We start from the raw sequence: 19,103 nt of genomic DNA, 5'->3' as shown, positions 1-19,103 counted from the left end.
AACGCGACACGTGGACTAAAATCGAACCCTGCAGAGAACCGTTGTAAAACTGTAGTCGAACGTGGCAGAAGTTCAGAAAACTCGATTTAGTTTGCAGAGTTGATATCAACGAGGATGGAACTCTAAATAATAGTTTTCCCGGCTATTGTTGTTTCGTTCAAGTCAGGGAATAGTTGCAAGAACCGCAGTCTTGCTGGAAACTTTAAAGGATGTTTCAAGTCAAGTAAAATTCAAGGTTCGCTTCGATGAAACGTTTCCCGTTGCTCGGATCCAAGTGACTCGACCAATAACCGTAAATAAAGAAATTTGAAAGAATATTTCAAGTCGTATAAATATTCAGATCGAGGTGTATTCGAATACTACCGATCGAATGCAAGCAACTCGACTAACCAGAAGAAGAGATGAACATGGATGCTCGAGGAGTGGAGAGAAGGAGCGTGTTTTGTAAAATTAGATAAATTGCGTGTTCGTCGCACGAGAACGTTCATAAAATACGAATTTTATTAAAATTATAATACTATAATGTTTCGGTGATCGTGTGACTTAAAGCTGCGACCATATTTAAAAATAACGTTGTACTTGTTCATTGTCGACGATCGATCATCGAAAGGTGTGACGCTGGAGATGCGCGTATTATCGATGGGCGGTTTCGTTGCGTGAAAGAAAGGGAGTGGATATATATACCTAGACACGCGATGGTCGATGCGACTGCAATTACTCGGAGATAGCGTTATCGTCGCTGCATTAAGTGCACTTCCGCTCGCAGTATCGCCTTTTCATAAATTTTCAAATCGCTGGCAGGCGTTCAAAAGGCTCTTGGTAAACGCGCTACCAAGTTTCGAACGTGTTCCAAGACGATGCTTGTTTGGACTATTGACAATGTTGCAGCGATATCTCTTCGCGACTGTTCGATTATTATTTATACGCTAATACATTTATACGCTAATACAATACAAACGAGATGTTTCACACGATAGAAGAGATATTCTACGCGATATATTATCGACGCGAGTAAATGCACACGAACGGTACGTCTACGTACGCTTGGAACGAGTCATGGAGAAGCGATCGATTTGTATAAAAGAAATATTTCGTTCGATGTTTCTCGTACGATTTCGTACGGACCGGAATGTTATCATATTTGTTGTTCGTATACGTACAACAAGCTGCGCCGCTGCAAAAATCGCAGAATATAATATAACATAAATACGATATAACACTTTGGGTGGCTTAGATTAGCACACGGATTTCTTTGACGAAGATGACTCGTGGCAATTCGTAACGTGAAAACAATAACTATAATTCCGTTCATCCTTGCGATTGGAAGAACGCGAACATTTGTGCGTACACTGCATTTACGCAACTAAATACAAATACAGCGTTACGTGAAAATTACGCGTTAAGATACAGATAGCTCTTCGTTGTACTCGTCGATCAGTCGTAATTTGAGTTACGTTTATTGTTCGTTTAAAAGTCTGTTCAAGCTTGTCTTTCTTATTCGTTATTATAAAAAATATAGATAATCTACCTATAGGATATCTTCCTTTATAGTTACAGTAGTTGTAGTTGTAATTAGGATCTAGAACAGACAGTCAGCAGAGATCCGTGATCTAAATTGCCTACCACTTACATTTTTCTACGTGATACTGTACTTGTACTTAGAAACAGAGGTAAAGAAACACGCGACGTGTTTTTGGAAAATTCGCGAAATGGAACGTTCGAAGTTTAATATAACGTTCATTCGCCAGGCATTTTCGCGTGTTTCGTGCCACGATGGTTTCGAAGACACGATCCGAAGGTTCGGGTATCTTCGAAATGTCGTGTAATATTTTAACGAGCAATAAAACGTCGTTACGAGTGATGATTCGCGTATCGGAGAGCTTTCTTGCTGTTTTCAACGAATTCCTGAAACAAAGACAGACATTTCGATATAAAGCATCGTTCTATAATGCACGGCTAATTAGAAAATGTTAATTACCATTAATCCACGGCTCATGAAGTATGGCCTGTTGATGCCATCGTTCTTCGCGTAGTCTTCGCAGAAACAGATGAATATCGTATCTATGATCATCTGTAACGAACATAAATTTCACAATTACGGACGATAATCGATGTTGTTTCACACGTGAAGATACAAGTTTATTTCTAAAAATTGTTACAAAAGTTACCTCGTATATGGAAATAAAACAATGCGCGACCAACATAGCGAAAAATCCGGCCACCGCAATCGGTACCCATGGATAATGGAGTCCTTCTTTTTTCTAAACAGACAAAGAGGTTAACAGATCTAAAGTTGGAAAAATTGATTTACGGATGAACATAGATCCGTACCTGTAGTAAGTAAATTCCTGAAACAACTGTCAACGTGACCACCGTTACTTTTCCTAAGAATAGAACAAAGTCTCCAACGCTGTTGATAGCTGCGACTCTTAGCACGTTGCTGGCTAAAGCCTGAAAAGCTTTTTTGCCTCCCGTACAAAAATTACATCCGTATATAGCTGAGCGAGCAAACAGATTAAAAGATTAAGATAAGAAAATTGAAGGATGTGGCGAATACTTGCTAAAAAAAATTAGTATATATCATGTAGTACATACCTGTTTCGATGTAAGCATTCCTCGTGAGGAACCTCAAAGCGCACTCGAAACACCAGAAACAACAATGACAGCACCATAAGACTAATCGTACGCAATCATTGTCGTATTTCTTGAGGCGATTTTGCACGAAGGAAATGATGGCCCTTATCAGTCGAACTATACCAATAATCAGTGCGCCAAATGCTACAGTGCCTAAATGATATCGTATGAGATAACCAAAGCTTTTCACGACTGGCAGAGAGACCTGCTTCTTGTCCCTGTTCGAAAGAAAATTTTATTTTTTCTTACTATTGGACGAAACTCGCGATTTTTGTGATCGCAGGTGTTTCGTTAGAAAATTAAATCTCGTTTTCTATTCTTCTTTTTGGATTACTATCGTAAAGAATAACATTATTTTATTCGATGAAAATGCAAAGTCTACTAGTCGAGTAAGTGGAATAAAAACGGAATATGGAAATTTCCATCGTGTCTACGTGTGAATTAAGATATCGATCAGTGTCACCTGGTGAAGAACCAACGTGCAACGGCGCCAGCGACGACTATATGCTGGCAGCCCAAGAGGAATTCGCAGGTGACGAAGAAGAAGAACAGATTGTACCATCTGGTCGCCTGAAAAATGTTACATATTAGTCGTTTCTGCCTCTGTTAAATTTTGCGTTACATAATTCCATCACTTACGACTAGAACACTATCCTTCCTGAAATGGATGTGACTTTTCCGGTTCTTGTAAATGTTCCCCGCGCTTTCGATCCAAAGCATGCAGTAAAGCCAGCCGCACACGGTGAGACCGATCAGAAGATAAGTCTGAAACCGATGACTGTACATGTTTAAAGCATTCTTCGAAGTAAATTAATCGAAAACGGAAGTTTACAACGCATTTGCTGCAAAAAGTTGTTAGAGCTTCTGTTAACGAAAATAAGTACGATATAAAAACAATTAATACGATGTTATATCACAGAAAATAGTATGACAACGATTAAAAGATACAAATTTCAAAGTTTGTCCGGATTTTTATTCTCGAACCTTGTTCTTCCAAGTTTACTGCGTAAATCGTTTCTTCCGTCGTGTTGTTCGACCACAACGTCGTGCGATCTCCTATTTTTCAACTGTATATCACGTGACTTAAAAATAGGAAGGAAAGAATGCACATTGATAGGAAGATAAAGTAGTAGTCCTCTCTCACTTACATGCCGAGTGAGAAGAAGCATAACGATAGATAAATATAAAGATAAGAAAATTTGATGTTTTTGAAACGAGGGTGAAGAGGAAAAAGCATGGAGTCCGAAAGCAATTTTAGATTATTCGATACGCTATGAGTTTGTTCATCGAAAAGAGGGAAAAGTTGTTCGAGTGGGCAGAAATGTTGCATCACTCTGTATACGTTAGTTTTATCAAATATTTACGTACATATACAGGCTGAAGGAGGAGCACTGGCATCGCGTAGACAGCCTTTCCTGCCTCATGGAACAGCTGCATCACCAGGGCGATTCGTTTTCTCATCACCAGAATGATCAGAAGAATGATGACCTGTAAATTATGTCCAATCGATAACATCAATGTATTTCGGTTATTTTTTCGACAAATTTAGTGACTAAAATATGTACGAATAGCCGACAAACGACATCTCTAATTTATATGGAAAAATCGTTCAACGGATGGTCTATGAAAATTCCTTAATTATATGATATATCTGGTCGTTAACAAATTTTTTAAATAAAATGTCGACAAATTCGACGACAGGACAATGAGAAAGAATCTTCAAAATATCAAGACTCATTACCGTAACAGCAGTCAGTATGATCGCGTAGACTATGTAAGCCTGCTCGCTCGAATCTTCCACGTCTATTTCATGCGTTTGCACCGCTTTTTTCTCCCAGTACCACGTTAGCCTGCGCAAACACAATGTCTCCACTTAGAACACACGATGATGATGACAACCTTTAACCATGAATCGTCTTCGTCAGAAGTAACGACGATCATTGATCTCCGCCTTAACGGCTAGAAGAGAATATTCTGATTCTATACTTACCGAGTTGGAAAGATGACTCGTTAAATACAATAGTACACATCTTTCGAAAATAGCTGATAAATTTAGGGTTTTGTAAAAAAGAAAAACGGTATAATGTTGTGACAATTAATATTTTTTATACGCATACATATATCTAATACCGAAATCAAATAAAAAAAGAAAGAAATTTGAAAATTGTTCCACCGTAAAGCATAAAAATCGTGTATTCTTCGGCCGTGATATTCATATTTAAACGAATCTAAGAAAAAAAAAGAATATCAATCGAAATCTTACCAAAGAAATGCCGAACCACCGATGGACGCCAAAATAACGGCTGTTAAAACAATGTAAACAATCCATTGCACCATGTAGCGGAAAGCGATTAAAATGCCGAATGAAATAGCTGAGGATAAAGAACGAAGAAATGTGAAAAAATGTTCACGCGAAAGAAAGAAAATTTTGTAAGAAAAAGAAGACGTAGTACGTACCTAAAGCGATCAGTAATAAGTAAACTATCTCTCTCCAAGCAACGCTAAGATCCCTGGAGGCTTCCTGAAAAAGAAGGAATCCGTTTCTGAACACGTTTCAGAGAGTAAAATCAACCCGAGGCAAGAAGACGATAAAGTTCAAACTAAATATCTACGCTGTTCCTTTAAGTTTACATAAGTTGCTTAGTTTACACGCTACAAAGATTGTATTTACCTGTTGGTGACGATCTATACCGACGGAAAATGTCGTAAACTTACTATGATTTAACGTAGCAAGGTATATGGATTTGGCGAAACTTCGATTAACGGGTGTTTAATTGCTATTAAAAAGGAAATTTACAAACCTTGTAAAAATTATCGAGACCGAGTTTCATGATCAAAGAAGTGATCGACTCCATCGTTTCGTTCTTCACGCAGCGATTTAAAAACACCGTATCCCTACGAGCAAAATGAAATATTAGAACGATCAAAATCATTCGGGAATAAAGCATGGATGTGTCGAACATTGCACGAATTTATTTATGCTAGAACGCGTGACATTTTATACGATTATAACTGACATTTTGAAAGACAAATTTTTTAAGAGAAATAATTCTTTCCACCGCAGAACACTCTATGACAGTATAGTATTAACTTTTTTCATAGCGTTAACGCTACTGTTTAAATTTTAATGTTTTAAAAAAGCCATTAACATAGATACGATCAAAGCCATCATACGTAAGGATCATATATTATAATATCAAAGCATTCATATTATTTCATATTTTCCTCAAATCTAGGAAATTCGTTGATACAGAGAAAAATTCGATTCGGTCGAAAATGAACCAAACGATGCGGCAGAGTTAAGACGAGCTATCCGCGAAAACATTTCGCGTTGATCGTATTTGTTGAAATCACGCTTGAATTAAAGAGAATAAAATACAAATATAGGTAATGGCAATTTTCGTGCAATGCAGACATCGTTCTTTACGATCCCGCAACTGGAAGTGGCGTACGGGATCCCTTGCATCATGGCGATACTAACTGAGGGCTGCATTTTTCCACGCACGTGCGAGTTCTCACCCCTCGTGTGTCCACCGTAATCTGCAGGTACCTGAGGGAAATGAATAACGAATGAGTAACGGTGCTAATGAACGATTGCGCGAAAAGTGTCGTCGGAAATTGGCAAGTTGCAGCGCGTTTTCCACCCGGACCGGGTATCGAATTTACACGCAACATTCACACTAATTAACCGCATTATTTCACACGGCCCGGCTAAGTTCTCCACCGAGATTTCACGCATAGCATAAAGAATTGGAGATCAGGGTGGGATGAAATAAATCGGTGGCAAGGTGAGTCTCGATCGAGAGTCTACACAAACGTATTCAGGATGGTACGTATTCACGCTGTATAACAGTTTAGATGGCCAGAACTAGTACTCGCTAATATAAAAATTAGAAATGAAATGGAAAAATTTAGGGAAACGGTCAGTCCAGAATTCTGTTACTTTAGAAAATTTGTTGATAAGGAATAGCTTTGAGCAGCTTGACGTCGTTATCGGTATTTGTAACGTTAATCTCAAATTAATAATAAAATCGTAATAAGGTCATGGAGAAGCGATTTCACATTTTTAGATAGTTTAGTATGAATTTATACTTCTGTAGCTGGTTAAGAGTTGGTTCGCGTTTTCCTTCTAATCAAGAAAATTATGTCTACCAATTAAAAATCATTCGTTACTGCACGAAGCCTTGACAGATTTTTACAAATCAAATCTCAGACAGAATAGGGAAATTCTTTCGCCCCCTTTCTATCTCTTTCCACAAATCGATTATTTGAGACGCGAAGAAAAACTATAATAGCGTGAACACGTTCCTGTATAATTTGACGTATTCGCGCGCTCAACCACCATCGCGAACGCCTCGCTGCGTAGAAAATATTAATATCGTACAGCGGATCCCATTGTCGCGAACTTGTTTCATTCATTCAGTCGTCGACGCACGGAATATTGAATTTCGCGTTGTTGTCGCAGCTATGAAGTTCGATGTTAATCCGTCGACGAATTATTAATCCTTCGGGAGCAATGGCATCGTATTTGGCGAGGCTTGAACATCTACACGGTGACCGGGTGTGCTGCTTGCACGTACACACGTATGTATTTCGATAGATCGTTGCTATATAGATTATCATCGATGTTTATGGGGATAGGATAGATTGGAAGTCGGCGGGGAACAGTTGCTGTTAATTTCGAAAACGAGTTTATAGAGGTTTTAAAGTTCTTTTCACCAGCTTGTGTATGATTAAAGATTTGACTTTCTTAACTCGGGGCACTTCATTCAGAAAGATAAATTTCTCTGAAAGAAACACGAATATTCGAAATAGTCGGTAAAACGATTGAAACGATTCTAGTGGTCGAATGATTTATATACGATGAAATTTTGTTTTTCCAAATGACAAGGGTCTGCTAATAAATATAGAATAATTTCACCGTGAATGTAAGATTAGAGTGATCTAGTAGCAGTATTATATTCATGAACAGCAAACAGGAAATTTTGAATCAAAATTTATCGTATTCTCTGTGACGATTAATTAATTTCATCGTGTGTATGTGACCGTGGATAACGATATATATCAATTAATCCTCCGACATCTCCCATCGAGTTAAAATTGAATGGGGCGATGAAACGTGGAAACGGTCATTCGAAAAGGGGCCAACGTAGTTTTAACGCTGTTCGCATATACATCTCGTGTCATACATGCTTGAGTCAATGAACAGGTTATGCTTACCGGTTTTTCCTCATGTCTTTACCCTTGCATGCGAAATCGGAATTATTCGAACGTTCTCTTTCCGTGATACGACCGCAAACGTTCGCACAGTCATCGTAGCCATTTACAACGCGATAAATGTCTCCTTTCTGCGCGACGATGCTCATAAGAAAACCCTATATTGGTAACAGGAAAACATTTTGTACTTTCTACGTACGTTGTTTCAAAAGAGAAACGAAACAAAGTTGAACGTACGAAACCAATGACCAAACCGATCAGAACGATCAAACTCAGGATATCAGTGCACGATCGATCGGTAACGAAAAACTGGTCCGACTGCCTCGTCGACATCCCCTCGTGGTCCGGTGTCTGAAACAAAAAGTATGGGAAATCGTAACTGTTTTATCGAAATCGCGAGCGTGTCAAGCTTCACTTTTTTTTCCACCGAATAAATATCATCGGTGATATTTTGTTCGCAAACGAGCAAACGAAATTCGAGGTAAGATTCCGGTTTCCCTTCCAGTTCGGTATTCTCACTCGGACGAATAGACGAGTTGTTTTATTAAAAACGTCTGTTATTAGATGGATAATCGCGAATTTTTTAAACGAAACGTGTTTGAAAAGATGCTCATGCGTTCGAGGGTTAAATTCTACATTTTCGAGTCGTTCGTTTTTCCAATTTACCGCGTAGACGAAAAATTAGTTTCGAATCAGAAAACAGAGAGTAGGCGAACGAGAGAGAGAGAGAGAAAGAGAAAAAGACTGAGTTGGTCGGTGGAACGCGAACGTCTTTTCGTGTAACGATCGAAAACGTCGAATCTATTGGTCGCGGTCAGCATTCCGGTAAATTTTCAGCCCGGTGAAATCGAGCGTAGCTAAACGCTTTCAACGAGAATCCGCGTCGTTTCACCGGCAGAACGCAGTTGGTAACCCTGTTACGAGTCGAACGATCGTAGTAGACATCACCCTAAATTAATTAGACTGTTCGACGGTGACCTTGCATTAGCGTGCCTCTCGTAATTAAATTCCCCTCTCTCTCTCCCTTGACTCGTCTTATTAAAGGCGTGCCATTACGTTCCATTGATAACATCATCGTGTCACGTTGTCAACATTTATTTACGCCTCGTTCTCGTTAAAGTCGCGTTTACATTAAGCAACTCTTGATCAAGTCCGAGTCGTCGTTAAAAATCGTCCTTGTAGAGGAAATTTTCAGTCAAATGGAAGTTGACTGTTTTTGGCCCTTTCGCAACCTCTCGACTTAATTACCCGAGTCGTCTCGCACAATTGAACGAATATTATTAACAAAATTTTACTTTTAGATGAAGTATAAACTTAGAAACTCTTTATCCTCGATTTTCACGGTGGAACGAACAACGGAACCGTGAAATTTATGCTATTCGTGTTTTGCAATGGATTACGAGGTTGGTTAAACGTTTTGATCGGATTTGGCCAGAAAAACGTTAAAGGAAGATATATTGGGATCCCAGACGGGTTTCGTTTGAAAATGCGTATGTATTGTATATGAATAGTTATTGCAATCGTATAATTTTTTTTTAAATTTAAAAAGAAATTGAACGCGGGTATTTGTGCGAAAGTCTGTATCTTTTCGTTCGAGCATTTTATTTTTCCTCTTCTTTCTATTATTTTGTTTGTTTAAACTAATAAATAGTAATAAATAGAGTAGCATACGGTTTCAAATATTGCATATTTTTGATTGTGAATTTAACAAAAAAAAAAGCAATATTCAGGCAGATAATTAGTCAAATGGAACAAGTCTCTTCGTGTAATGATCGATGCGTTTATTTTGTTTTGGTAGCTGTCAAAGATTATGCTAACAAAATTACCGGATCTTATCGATCACACGATATCTAGTTAATTGTATTCTGTCAAGTAATTTAGGAGGAACATATTTTTCTATGTGTAATAACAAAAATTGAGATCTACTAGAACCTTATGAAAAAGATGTGATTCCCATCTTTCTTTTTAAATATTTTAGTCGCTTTAAATTACCGTTTGAACGCTATCTCTGTAATTTCATTCAGTTTAAAGGGAAACCGTGAAATTTCAGAACGGAACTCCGTCTAAAGGATGGCGGTCTAGGAACTTGATCGATACTACGTAGATAATATATGTTAATCTTCACCGTGAGAAATTAATACGCACGTTTTTGTACGTAAGCTTTTCAAGCAAAATTAAAAGCTTCGTTAAGCCGTTCATTTTTTCGACACGTTCTCCTCGCACGAATGGAAATTTTGTTATTACATGGAGTAATATTGATCGCGTTATGATGCGTTAATATCATCAAAGCGTGGCGCAACGAACGAGCGAATCTCGACAGTCTTAATATTAATAATAATCCCTAATCGATAATCGAAAAGATAATTATTGATAATATTACAACACTGTTTCACAGTAAGAAATTATTATTACCATATTATACTTGCGGAAATTGACTGTTTTATCGTCGAATTTGCTACAGTTATGCAGAAGAATTAATTAGCACTGGTAACTTTTATTAACTGGAATCGTATAAAATTTGACTAATATCAGTTCGATCGTGGTAGAGAGTTCAACAATCGCGCGGGAGAATTTCAGAAACGACAGAACAATGACGAAGACAGTAGTCGTTGGACGGTGTCTCATTGTCAATTAACAACTTTGTAACTCGATTCACCGCTAGTTTAATTGTTAATTACGAAACAGATAGAAAAGCCGATAATTATTGCTTTCGTATTTCTCATTACCGAAACAATGTAATCACAGAGACCGGCAATTACCGACTACTACAACGTTACCACTATTATTATCCCGAGATTATTTATTTCCACTCTATTAGCATGTTGGTGCAACAAAAAAAAAATATCTGTTTTATTCGCTTGGTTTCGTCCGCGTTCGATAACGTTGAACGCGCGCGTGTGATAATAACGATGATATTCGGGTTTTCGCTCGAGTCTCTAGCGAAAATCAAATTTTAATCATCCCGTTATTTCTAAATCACCCTGTAGATCAACGGAACCATCGGTATATAACCGTACAATTAGAGGATACATATAAGCGCAAAAACAGCGGTTTCATCGCAGCGTGAATACACGGTTTCCATGCACGCTAGTGATCACCAGTTTAAGACCACCCCTTTCTCAATTACATTTTGGAATACGGAGAACAAACAGTTATAATTAAACCATTTATCCGCATTTATGGTCGTAAGAAAGTGCTATCCAACACGTTGCATACGATGCGTTATTTCTGGAATTCGCCACCTTGGAACTGTAACTTCGCACGTTGTATTAAATTTAAGTTTTTCCCCTCGCTTTCCAATCCTCATTTTTCAAAACGGATTATCCATTCCAGAATTTTCTCTCTTTCTTTTTAACTTTATATTCTTGATTGACTCTGTCCCGTTCGCTTTATCATTGGAAATGAAATATCTGTTTATTGCGCTATTTTGACTGAATGTATTTACGTCTTTCTATTTTCAACCCTTTGGACGAAAATGACGAATTTTGGCGGCACGAGTTCTCTGTGCTAAATTTAACTTTGATGGGCTATATGTAAGCACCGTATTTAAAGCATTTAATTACCGTAATTTTACATTTATTTGCACATCTCAAACATAGATTTCCATAAACGCTTATATTCGCTACGCACGTTCTAATAATCATTTATATCCCGTTTAGTAGACTTTGTAAATCAACTAAATCCACTTTACAGCGAATCTTATTTATGAAAAAAATAGTAGTTTCTAGTGAAATATTTGTTACAGTTGTTGCGCTCGCAATAGTCGCGATAGAATTAATCAGTCTGAACGGCTTTAAAGCAAATGGCAAGACACAGGTTGAAATGGTTTTCTAAAGAAAAAAGTGTTCGTGCTGATGAGAATAATTAAAATGAAAAGCTTTTCCACCGGCCTATTTGTTGTTCGTTTCACCCGCTTTCGATATTTGAAACAAATTTTCTGTTATTTCTGACGGAATTCCAAAGTTTATTACATGGAACGCGAAATATTTCGTGAACTTCGACGTAATCCGTTAATGGCACTTGGGATTATCATTTTCAAACTAGTATAATTGTTCTTATTTGATGTAAAAGAATTTACATAACAAAGAAGAGAAAGGATGTCTCATTAGTGGAAGTTTATACACGTATTCGTAAAAATGTGATAAAAATTCGCAATAAGGACGTAATAACAACGTGCTAAAAAGTATAATTCAGAATTTGAAAGTGTTCGCTGAGTATACGATTACTCCTGTAAGCGGATTTAGCAATATATGGATCAGTTACATATTAAAAGGTATCGTTTTTCGAACCAGATGAAACGTTTAACCCTCGTACGTATGAGCTTTTTAACGGTTTGAAGCCGTGGTCTTAGTCGATCGAAGGGTGATTTTAAAACGGAAATTAACGCTTTATCACGTCACACGCGCACATTAATTAGAAACAACAAAACAACAAACAACAAGCGCGTCTGTACGTCCGATATTACGTAATTAACGATTCTTAATTTTGAAACGAAAGTGAGAAACTATAGAGACCTGGGATTCCTATTTTCGCGACTGTCGAAAGCATAGAAACTTACGTTCGTGAAAAGCTCGAGCATAAGTAATTCAAGGCACAGGTCACCGATATAGCTGGATTTAAAAACAAACTATGTTCCGAATTCCATCTATCTTTCATTTTCGTTCGTATTATTATTACTAGCTACGTTTATCTACGTGTTTATCTTCCGAAACCCGGCGAAAGAGAAAGAAAAATAGATACTCGTCGAGACAGTTTCATAAACAATTGGACCCAAAATGAAAACGTTTCACGTAAAAGTCCATCCGACATAATCGCCAAACTAAACGCAAACTTTAGACGGAACGGTCGTTTATTCATCGCTAACCTATTTGGTTAAATATACTCGAACGTAATTTAGACACGGATACGACAATTAAAGCGCGTGTGTGAGGCCAATACGTTTCTCATGAATAATTATCGCTCTTCTCCGCCATTACGCGAAAAGAATTGCACCCCGTGCGCGAACTGCGCGCGAAATTTCAACGAAATCAGTGACCTGACCTGGCTTCTGTTCCTTTTTCCGCCATGGCGACGAGACGAGACCAGAAGTTTTTATATTGAAATACTCGAGCGGAAATTTCAACCAAGCGTAATCGTAAAGAATAATCCTTACCCCGGGCTCCACTTTGGACGATGGCTCGTCCGTACAACAGCAACAGCTCATCCTCGAGGAACTGGCTAATCCTCGCTAACAGCCGGTGTATTGCTCCTCTTGATCCTTTCCTGGCTCCACACTGTCCGATGTCACGGATGCGCCCGCTTCCGGGAATAAATTAAAACGGAAGTTCTTTAAAATGGCCGCAGCAACCGTCGCATCGAGGATTCTTGCGTCGCGGCGCAACACTTCGCGATAATAAGTATAGTGCGCGAGGAATACGCGATATCTTTAAGTACCGATATAATACCGGTCGATAAGACGGAGATAAGAAACTACTCGATTTCCTCGATAATATCAAAAATGAAGCAGTTAATACTCGTGTAATAGGAGTATTTATAAGACTCTTTCTTGCGTCGGAATATCGCCGATCCACGCTATCTTTATAAGGAGAGTCGGAGTGCGAAAATCTGTTCTCGTTTTCCTCTGTTTTCTCAGATCCTCGAGCCTGCGTATATCATCTTCTGCGAGATTATTAGATTAACAACGATACTAGTGAAATTGTTTTATACATCACAACACAACGATGAGCGTACAGCACGACAGTTCACTAACTACTACGTTACGTCGCGTGAGATGGTCCGTACGAGGTCCCTCGTGGTCTGGCCTCCAAGGCCCACGTACCGTTTATACAGACCCTCGATAAACCTAAGCAAACAGAATCTTTTCAACTTAATCTATAATCCTTGAAATATTTTCGGTTTATGGACGGTCCGTAGAACAGTCCTTAGATTTATTGCACCCTCTTAGAAATTACGAAGAAAGCGGATATTTGTCTAACGGAAAAGCAGCTTTTCCCATAAACGATGAATCATTTATTGACGTTGACTACAACCAATGGACATGGAGGTTCGTTACCCTCGCTTTCCTAACGAAAAGTGTGAATGACTAATCCGCATTCTTAGTTCAAAAGACACACCCACACCGAGCATTCCTCCGTAATAACACGAGGACCGACTTAACTCTGTCGATACTCTGGCACCAAGTCGAAAACTGCCAGGTCACCTACCGATCGGACAACATCTCGAACTGCATCTACTACATTACTATATTCAACTGCGAGGAATTTGTTCTACTACGACAGGACAGTCAGCGTATTTACTCGGACTCGATCTCATCTATAGATCAGTCCGGGTCTCTACGCTGATTCTCTAACTTGAGAACAATCAACGTCTCTCTACCGGGTCTTCGCCCGTCAAACCTTCGTCTACGACACTTGCATCTTACGCAACGGCGTAATTCTTTCTTCTACTAAGTTGTTGGAAATATAGATACTATAACGCAGTCTTACACCGCATCAACCGCCTCTATTATCCCAAAAGAAATAAGGGGATCGATCTGTTCGTGGTATCGATTATTATAATCGTAACGGGAATTTACGACTCCCGTCGACGCGCTACCTCGAGATCGCGTCTCCCCGCGACTGGTCGAAAATATCACGCACTGGATAGTTGAATATAAACATCGATTCGACGTTTTTCTTCGGAGCAGATTGCAATTTTATTTATGAATCGCGAGTTACGAAAAGAAAATAGGAATGGAAGGAAAAATTAATTTCAATTAATTTTCACGTCCGATAGCTTTGAAAAGTCTACAATAATCGTACAAGTAAATTCCCACGATGTATGAAATCATAAATCGTATTAATAGCATCACGGATTTAATTGGCGTAACTCGCAAAATTTTAAGGATTGCCTTTACCACCGAAATTTGCAATCCCGCAACTTGTAACTTGTCGATCAACGTATTAGTTTTAAACTAATGCCGATGGATGTTTTCCTGTTCGCGAGAGCGCGCGGCTCGGTGTGAAACACAATATTTTCCAGGTTATCCGTTTCTGCACTTATAGCTACCCTGTTGCATATTAGTTTTTGACGTGGACATTAATTATAGAATAGCTTTTATGGATTTGTGCAGTGGCCAGCGGCAGGTACGAAACACTGTTTTAAAGTGGAATTTTATTACGCGACAAGTGAAGCAAATGTGAAACTAATCGTAATATAACGTGAACGAAAGTTGGACTCACTTGGGACGCTTTGACCTATATGCTCTACGTGCGGATTAAACCAATTCGGAACTGCGGATGCTGTCCAAACTGGCTCAACGCGATACTTGAAAACGAGTAATAAAAATGAGTAACTATGGACCGACTTCAAAAACTAGGTTACGAAATTGTTCAGATTAAAAACTACCACTGGATACGTCCACCATATTGCATCACGGTGTTACTCTGATTTCTTGATTCGCGATTCACAGTTAAATATGTTTTTTCTCTCTGCGACTCTTTGCGAAAGTAACTCTGCGTCAAAGTAAAAATTGCGTTCTATTTAAACGAACGTCGCTTAAAACGCACGAACCTCTCTTTATGATATACTAACGTGTTTACAGGCAAGAACCGCGAATAAGCAGAAACGAGAGACAGTGGAACATAATATCGAATAATAACGATAAAATTGGGAAATAAATGGACAGCTCTGTCCGACAACCCCACTAATGACGATCAAGATGGCCGATCATCGTCTACGTGAAAATGTACTCCGCCTTTTTTATGTTTTCCGCCTGGTCACATTAATGTTTCCCGGAACATCCTCTTTCGACGCGAGTCACGTCACTTTCGATCGATTAATCGAGCAAGCCTACACGAATAAGCAAAATAACTGGTACATGAGACTACGGGGTTGTTGGTTTGTCGTCTTTTTCGCCTGTTGGAACATTTTCAGTCGTTCCGTGTACGGTATCCTTCGATCGATGAAAAAAATATGGAATTTTCGGAAATCTAATAACGTGGTCGGTGCGCAATCGTGTAATTTTGAAATTTCAACACGCACAGAAGCAGGTTAAAAGAGAGAAACGTCATAATATTTCGTTGCAAAGTGAAAGAGATGATGCAATTTCCGGGCAGACAGCCTATTAAAACTTTGTGTCCCGATTAATCATCAGGATTGTGGTTATGAAACAACAACATCGGTAATTGAAAAGCGAAAATGGAGCAAAGCGCACGGCGAGGTACGTTCTTTGTTAACCTTTTGTGCGAAATATCAATGCGTTGTTTGTCCATTTATTCGTTATGAACGCGCATTATGGTCGGTTAATCCTCTCGAATCGTTTTGAGCAGTTGCGAAACGCGACACAATGTATACCATCTTCTTTGGAATGTACTAATTGCGATAGGAGGCAGAAAGAAAGTTCGCAGGGCAAACGTACAGAGGTTCTTCCACGTTTGCTCGAGTTACATCTTTTATACATCGAATTGCCATTAAGGTCGACGTTAAATATTTTACATGGTGCGCGTTGAACTTTCAAACTTGTTATACAGTCGTGAAAATTCTGATATATCTTTCTCAGTTTTGCCACCTGTCTTCTTTTTCGTATTCGACGACCATACGCCGCTATAAATTATGCAATTGCTGCACTTTTGAACGTAATAAAGACACGTAGACGAACCTCCCTGAATGCTCCATTTTTGACGAACAGAAATTATAAAAACTTTCGCATGGAAAGAAGAACAAAGCGCGAAGAATAGAAAAAAGAACGTAGGAAGATAAACTAACGAAACGTCGCTTGAGAAGGACGTGGAAATATCACTCATCTTCATCGATCTTCTCGATGGACAAGATCCGGCACCTCGAGGGTCGTGTAAAATACGTAATCTAAATATGAAAACAGATATGTAATCTTATGCTTTTCTTACAAAATATTCCGTATAAACGCTTCGATAGCGACGTTTAACGATTCGTCATAAATGGTAATTTAAAGCACGATAGATCGATACGAAAGCTATTGAATTATTTAACATATTCGGAATTACGATATAGCGATATATAGATTGACTCTGCTAATTACGGTAGAATCGTGGAAACACGTGTTAACGAAATTTCAAAATATTTTAAACAACACACACTGATATACCTACATGTATACGAAGGTTTTCTATAGGTAAGCGCTCGAGTACTTTTGTAAGTCACTCACTGTAAGTACAATCTCGTGTAACTTTTCATTATTCTGCTAATAATCCATGCGAGCGATTTATGCGGCTATAAATAACGCTAAGGAAAAGAAAGACGAATGCGGAGAATATTTTTGCGATTCGCTATACATATATCACACTATAAAAAGTTAAGACCGAAAGTAGGGAAGAAAAAGAATGAAGCACACATCGCGAGTTTGCCAAGTTTGGTTAAGAAATATACCCTTGAACGTGTTTCGACGCATCCCGGCGAACTGCAATTCACGCGAGTAGGAGTCGATCAACGCGGACTGCGATAAAAATCGAACATGTGCGCCGTTCGCTCACGACCACTTCCATCTTCGCATTTCCTACTTCGGCCTGCTTATTTCCGAATACCAAACCCCCGCTTTTTCAACGATGCATGAAAAATGTTGTCGCCACAAACGGAATCGGAGACCGTACGGTAAATTATCCCACAAAAATAAATTTGCACGGCGCGTGTTATAAAATACACTTGCGAGATAGCCGTCTCGCAAATTAAATTACAGATTCGCGGCATGTGGTTTTCAATTTGTAGAAACAATTGCCGCGTTGCGGAATAATTTTGTCTACCTGCCGCCGAGTTATGGCATAGCTTTACCTGGCGTGCCTTTTTAATTCGCAGAAAAACTATTTTTCCCGAGTAATTTTACTCGCGTCTTTGTATCGTTATTTCTTAGGTGTACGCATCTTTCACCCAAGGGTCGAATTGTAAAAATGCGCCAAAGTTGCACGATCGCGACGTTATGCAACGGGCAGAAATACGAAATGAAGTTCCATGATTTCAAAAAACAAAAAAAAAAAAAAAGAAGAAAAGATAGTTTACCGTAATCTCCTATGGATACTTTGACTTTTCCTCCAACTTTATAAAATCGTAGAATCCGGATAAAAGTAGAGGTGACGATAAAAATATACGTAACAAATCTTCAAAATTCTCTTCCGTAATTAGAATATTAAAAAAATGTTAGGTAACGTGGCGTTGGCTCCTAGCGCGTTCGTTTGCAGGCAGACTATTTTCGCGGAATAATTTTTCGCGTTTTAAGATGATTTCGCGCAGCGTATCTGCTTAATTCGTGGTAGAACTATTTTTACGGAATAATTTCGCCTGTATGTTTTCGAGTTGTGGCATTCGCGTGTCGGTCGGGGATGGCTTTAATCTACTGGCAAACTATCTTTGCGAAATAATTTTTAAAACAAGTACAAGATACGATAAATTTTACTTGCAAATCCACGTTAAAATCCAAACGTTCGGTTAACATTTTACAATTATACGACGAATCCCATATTTCTAGACTTCCTATTTAGAAATATATCCACATACGCGATATAACAGATTTTATTTTCAGAATCAAGTTGAAGTTTCGTACTTGCCGGTTAAATTCAATCCTTTCTTATTTACTACTTATACCACTGTCTCAATCAGCATAAGCTGGAACGAAGCAAAAGACGACAAAGAAGAAGACGAGAAGCAAAGAAGGCTTCTTGGATGAATCGATCGTACACGGAGAGAGCATTTCAGGGGTCGAAAAACGATTGGCGCGACGAATTTCGCCGGAGTTGCTTTTTCCCCCGTAGTAGGTCGATAAGCTCGACGCAAACCAGCCAACCAGCCAGGAACAATACAACTTATCGAGCGACACACATACCTCGTTATTGGGTACGTCAGATAAGAGGCGAAGAGAACGAAAGGATGGCGAAGGAAAAAGAGAGGTAAGAAAAGAAAATGGTCGGGCGGGGTTTGCAGAGGAATACGGAGGTACGGTTAATCTCGTTCGAAACCACAGCGAGACCGTGTCACCTGGAATTAAACAGCGGCACGATATTTCCTTGATAACGAATGGAATGCGTCGGGCACGCGAATATCGTGTATCTTGATCGAATTTCGCGAAATTAGGGAACTTCGCGGAGCCCGTACCACGGGGAACGAATGTCCCAATTAACGGGCTAGTTCGTTTTTTAGAAGTAGCTTGATTAAGTGGTTTGATAGGTTAAATGTTCTCGTTTTACCATGACGATAATGAGATTTCAAGATTTAGAAACTTTGTTTCTCGCGGGCTTGTTTCTTTTCCC

The 19,103-nt window shown here is 38.8% G+C and overlaps 1 protein-coding gene across 3 annotated transcripts in view; it reads right to left on the bottom strand.

The window, feature by feature from the left end:
* Window positions 1-1,700: 1,700 nt before the first annotated feature.
* The window catches only part of LOC117209443 (choline transporter-like protein 1), a 46,281-nt gene continuing 28,878 nt past the window's right edge, over window positions 1,701-19,103 (bottom strand). The window contains exons 2-17 of one of the 3 annotated variants that reach the window (XM_033451510.1): window positions 13,004-13,149; window positions 8,089-8,202; window positions 7,855-8,009; window positions 6,116-6,184; window positions 5,436-5,529; window positions 5,092-5,155; window positions 4,898-5,006; window positions 4,376-4,484; window positions 4,003-4,122; window positions 3,274-3,399; window positions 3,098-3,204; window positions 2,596-2,852; window positions 2,332-2,498; window positions 2,169-2,261; window positions 1,979-2,071; window positions 1,701-1,905 (exon numbers count right to left, since the gene is read on the bottom strand). In XM_033451510.1, the coding sequence (XP_033307401.1) occupies window positions 1,852-1,905; window positions 1,979-2,071; window positions 2,169-2,261; window positions 2,332-2,498; window positions 2,596-2,852; window positions 3,098-3,204; window positions 3,274-3,399; window positions 4,003-4,122; window positions 4,376-4,484; window positions 4,898-5,006; window positions 5,092-5,155; window positions 5,436-5,529; window positions 6,116-6,184; window positions 7,855-8,009; window positions 8,089-8,202; window positions 13,004-13,054 (1,782 nt within the window). In that variant the 5' untranslated portion in view covers window positions 13,055-13,149 and the 3' untranslated portion in view covers window positions 1,701-1,851. Of the gene's footprint in view, window positions 1,906-1,978; window positions 2,072-2,168; window positions 2,262-2,331; window positions 2,499-2,595; window positions 2,853-3,097; window positions 3,205-3,273; window positions 3,400-4,002; window positions 4,123-4,375; window positions 4,485-4,897; window positions 5,007-5,091; window positions 5,156-5,435; window positions 5,530-6,115; window positions 6,185-7,854; window positions 8,010-8,088; window positions 8,203-13,003; window positions 13,233-19,103 lie in introns of those variants that run through there. The other 2 variants (XM_033451511.1, XM_033451509.1) reach the window with 2 other exon arrangements.

The sequence above is a fragment of the Bombus bifarius genome, unplaced genomic scaffold, assembly GCF_011952205.1.
Source record: "Bombus bifarius isolate JDL3187 unplaced genomic scaffold, Bbif_JDL3187 scf7180000008176, whole genome shotgun sequence".
In the NCBI taxonomy this organism is placed as follows: Eukaryota; Metazoa; Arthropoda; class Insecta; order Hymenoptera; family Apidae; genus Bombus; species Bombus bifarius.
Note: the sequence above shows the minus strand (reverse complement) of the source record. Positions and strands in the feature narration are given on the sequence as shown.